Source organism: Propithecus coquereli, unplaced genomic scaffold, assembly GCF_000956105.1.
Source record: "Propithecus coquereli isolate 6110/MARCELLA unplaced genomic scaffold, Pcoq_1.0 Scaffold67, whole genome shotgun sequence".
Taxonomy (NCBI): Eukaryota; Metazoa; Chordata; class Mammalia; order Primates; family Indriidae; genus Propithecus; species Propithecus coquereli.
Window position 1 is genome coordinate 3,228,760 of NW_012152729.1, and position 4,912 is coordinate 3,233,671.

At 46.5% G+C, this 4,912-nt stretch overlaps 1 protein-coding gene across 1 annotated transcript in view; it reads right to left on the reverse strand.

Moving 5' to 3' along the window:
• Positions 1-4,912, reverse strand: part of CDH1 (cadherin 1, type 1, E-cadherin (epithelial)) — a 79,909-nt gene that overhangs the window by 17,540 nt on the left and 57,457 nt on the right. The window contains exons 3-6 of the mRNA XM_012660606.1: positions 3,871-4,097; positions 1,262-1,405; positions 985-1,140; positions 437-581 (exon numbers count right to left, since the gene is read on the reverse strand). Of these exons, the coding sequence (XP_012516060.1) occupies positions 437-581; positions 985-1,140; positions 1,262-1,405; positions 3,871-4,097 (672 nt within the window). The remainder of the gene's footprint in view (positions 1-436; positions 582-984; positions 1,141-1,261; positions 1,406-3,870; positions 4,098-4,912) is intronic.

The window sequence follows — 4,912 nt, forward strand, 5'->3', positions numbered from 1 at the left end:
ACGTACAGTATGATTCTGTGTATATATAGTTTGAAAAGAGGTAAAACTAAAAAGTTAATATCTAGGGGTAAATACACAAATGGCAAAAGATAAAAGAAAGAGAATAATTATCCCAAAAGTCAGGGCAATGGTTTCCTTTATGGAGGAGAGAAAAGAATGTGCTCAAGGAAGGTGGTATAGATATTTAGGGTACCAGCAAGGATCTGTTTCTTAACCAGAAAGGTTGTTCTTAAACTGTTCTTATTTTATACAAATTTCTGTAGGTAGAATGTTACAGACACACACACACCCCAATGGCTTCCAACAAAGCTCTGTCCATTTGATGGGTCAACTTCAGTGACTTAACCTCAAGCTCCAGCCTTTGGGGTTGGACAACACTTTGGGGTCCAAAGAATCTAAGGGTCTTTCTGGGTATTCAGCTCATGATTGGATATACCTGGAAGAGCACCCTCCATGACAGACCCCTCAAAGACATTCTGGGTGAACTCGGGCCTGTTGTCATTCTGATCTGTCACCGTGATCACAATCTCCATCGGGTCCTCGACTGCCTCCCCATTCGATGACACAGCGTGAGAGAAGAGCTGAAAGAGCCAAGTGGAGGTGACTTGAGCCCTGACGAGGAAGAGGAGGAGGGAGAAGGGGTCTGGCCAGAGCAGAGCGGGCTCTCCTTGGCCTCCACTCCTTCCCACTCTCTGAGACTCCCCAGCAGAGAACTTTCCCCCACGTGTGCTCCTGCCGCTTCAGTGAGATCATGACAAGCGAAGACCCATGGGACTCTCCTCCCTCTTTTCCCAACAAGGAAAAAATTAACAACTCCGAATTGTCCCAGGTTCTCCTGTCATTTCTCCTCAGCAACAGGCCCAGAGGTGTCAAGTTAAGCTCCTCACATTTCCAGAGCCTCTAATCTGGAGATCCAACATGAGTTGACCAAGAACAGTTGCACGGATGTTACCACATTATCACAAGCTTCCAAGAGATACTCACAGTGTAATTGGCGATTTTTTCTCTATCTAGAGGCTCCGTCACCTTCAACCATCCTGTTTCTCTCTCAATAATAAACACACCAATGGGGGGTATGTCGGCTCCTTGGCCAGTGATGCTGTAGAAAACCTTGGTTTCTTTGTCCCTGTTGGATTTGATCTGAAGACAAGAAGAAAGAAACAGAACTGGCAAAGAAGGGTCCTGATAGTGGGTCTTTTCCCTCCTTTCCTCGGTCCTTCTCTGCTACATCCCTCCCACAGAAATAGAGAACTTCTCTTACCTGAACCAGACCTTTAGGGAATGGGCCTTTTTCATTTTCTGGGCAGCTGATGGGAGGGATGACCCAGTCTCGCTTCTGTCTTCTGAGACCGCGGCGGGCGCCAGGAAATGTGAGCACTTCCACGTGGGCGCCAGAGGCAGAGTCCTAAAAGAAAAGAAGACATGGAACAAACTGAGATGATTCAGGAGAGACATGTGAGTTCTAACAGTCCAACCTGTCCAGCCAGTGTCCCCAGCCTTCTCAGGGCAGTGTATGGTTTTTAACTCAATGACACATTCTCTTATTGATGACAAATTATATGTACCCTCCAAAGCGGACAGCCAAAACAAAACCCAGTGAACTCCTCTGCCGTGTAATAAAGACCATGCTCTCCTTTTATCCTTCCTAGGATCCAGAGTTCAAGTCATTTTACATACACGATCACAGGTTTCAGGGTTTGATATTATAATTTACGAGTTATTTCAAGCCTACATGACAAGTCTTCTTTTTTTTTCCTGAGACAGGGTCTCGCTCTGTCACCCAGGCTGGAGTGCAATGGCATCATCATTAGCTCACTGCAACCTCAAACTCCTGGGCTCAAGTGATCCTGCTGCCTCAGCCACCCAAAGTGCTAGGATTACAGGCATGAGCCACCATGCCCAGCCAATCTGTCATTTTTAATAGCAACATTACACACCAATGATTTAATATCAAGCTTATTCAACAATCTGATATTTGGGTGTTTTCCACTTCTTTTCTTTCATGCTTTTCCTGGGGATATACGTCCCCGAAGTGGAGTTACCAGCCAAAATGAGTATGTTTTGGGAATTGGTACCAAGAACTGCTCTGTGATCAATACAAATCTCTCGATCTCATTGTATCGTTGTATCTATATGGTTTCCATTTGTTATAATAGAAGCTGTTGGGATAGGAACCAAAAACGTCCTTTGAGACTTGTATTGAACAGTTTTCGTGTGCAATAAAGATAACCTTATGCACATGCAGGGAAATAAGAGAGCTGAAGAGGAAAGGAAAATATCTTCCAAATTGTTTAAGTGTTTTAAAGTGATTACTGGTAACACAGTAAAGCTTCCAGAGGAAAGTTCCATCTCCCGCCTGCCATATAAGAATACTAACTCACAGTTACTGATCACTGTTTGCCAAGTTCGACTCAAGCCCTATTTCCTGGCTTTTTAAAGATTCAAGATGCACAAATACATATGAATGCCACCAGGTATCATCACAGACCCCTTCCCCAGTCCTGCATCCTGGCCACACGTGAACACGCGCATACACACACCATACATTCTCTGCCCTCCACACCCTTCTGTTTTTCTCCAAGGGCAGGTTCCGGAGCTAAGCTGCGTGGCTTTGAATGCTTACTATGACAGCACCCTTTCCAGGGCAGATTACTTAACTTCTTTGTACCACAGTTTCCTAAGGTCTAGAATGGGGATAATATTAGTACTTTCCTCGTAGAATTATTGGAAAGATTAAATGAGATGTTGGTATTGCACATAAAGCACTGAATGATGGATCAGTAGGAGACTTGAGTCAGAGCGCTATGTTAATACAGTTCTGCAGTACTAAGTTCCTCGTTTTTCTGATCTCATTACACCAGGGAGAAACATCAGATCTACCAAGAGGACTATTAAGTTCCAAGAATCTCAAGAAACTTTGGGGAGAAAAAACAGGCACCAACTTCAAAGGCCTTGGCACTTACAACACGTTCCGCGCTTCCAAGGCAGTGAACTAGATACAATTAGAATGTGCCCCAGAGACACATTTTGGTAGGAAGCAGCATGGGAGCAGTTTGGAAACTGGCAAAGGCGTTTGGCTTTGGCGACGACCCACAGAAACATTCTTGCCAGGAACCTCGTCAGACGTACACGCTTCCATTCCAGACCTAAGGCCAGGCACTGCGCATACGACGGGGAAGGATCTCATGGAGTTACATACAGTCCAACGGGGCCAAAGCTTCCCACTCGCTCTTCTACTTCTTTGCTGAGACTCTCCCCACTAAAAACAGCAAGACGATCAGAGAATTGGCCTCTTGTGCATTCTTCCTCCAAGAGGAGAGTGAACAGAGCTAACGATTACTGAGACTCATCATATGCCTCGCATATTCCCAGCATCTCACATGTATTAATTCATTCGGTCCTCACTACCACCTCCATGTCACAGATAAGGACATTCAAGCACAGACCTGTTAAGTATCCTCTCCCAGGTCACTCCGGTGGTAAATGGCAGGGCTGAGATTCAATCCCAGTGTCCAGGCCTTTGCCCATTCTTCTATACTATCCGATCCCCACAACTCGACAACAACCCAAAGACCCAGCAAGAATTATTAGCTCAGTTAGATCAATACTTCTCAATGAGGGGTGATTTCCCCCCGCCCAGGGGCTACCAGCAGCACGTGGAGATATTTTTGGTTGCCACAACTGGTGGAGGTGCTCCTGGTGTCTAGCCAATCAAGGCTAGGGATGCTACTAAACATTCCATAGTACATAGGACAACCCCGCGCAACAAAAAATTATCCAGCCCAAAACGTCAATGGTGCCAAGGCTGAGACCCTGGATTAGACAGCGGACTGAAACAACAGTGAACGTCTAAGAAACACTCCAACGTACATGACGGTCGTGGTCGTGGTTGCGGTGGTGCCCCACTGCCTTCAGCGTCACTTTGGTGGAAAACTTCTTGTGGGTGGAGTCCCAGGCGTGGACATGAAAACTGGTCTCCGGATTATGAAGCTGTAGAGGCCGTTTGACTGTAATCTCACCATCCGTGCCCACTTTGAATCGGGTGTCATCAGAAAAATAGCCTGTCCTTGGCCGACCAGTGCATCCTTCGAAACTCACTGCAGGGCAGAAATCACAGGGATTAGGAAATTGGGCTGATTAAAGATGTCTCCAAAGGGCGAACTTGATTCACCCACCAAAAGCCTGACACAAAAGCAAGCACAGGCAAAACAAACCATAATCTGGTGACAGAACAACAAAGCTACCAAAGGAGTCGTTATCACCAGTATGTGCTTCACAATTACAGGGTGACTGTTCATGGTGGTCTGACTTTTTTCTCATCCACTCGTCAACTGAAGAGTATCTTGTATAGAAAGTAACTTCTCTTTCTCAGTACCAAAAAGGGGGGCCTCCCCTTCACATGCCTCTTGCCAGTATGAAACAGACCACTAAAGTACAGAGACAGAGCCGGGCGTCGTGGCTCACGCCTGTAATCCTAGCACCGTGGCAGGCCGAGGCGGGAGGATCACTTGAGCTCAGGAGTTCGAGACCAGCCTGAGCAAAAGTGAGAACCCTGTCTCTACTAATAGTAGAAAAAGTAGCTGGGCATGGTGGCGCACGCCTGTAGTCCCAGCTACTAGGAGGCAGAGGCAGGAGGATCAATTCAGCCCAGGAGTTTGAGGGTACAGTGAGCTGCAATGACGCCACCACACTTTAGCCCAGGAGACGGAGACAGAGGCAAGATACCTATTGTGTCCAAAAGTTAGAGTTCATGTACAGTGAGATGCTATGGATAGTCTACATTTAAAGAAATCATTTAAACAGTGGCAGATAATAAGAGAGAGCCAGCATGGCACAATGGTTAAGAGTAGAGGAGTATAGGCCAGGCGCGGTGGCTCACCGCTGTAATCCTAGCACTCTGGGAGGCCGAGGC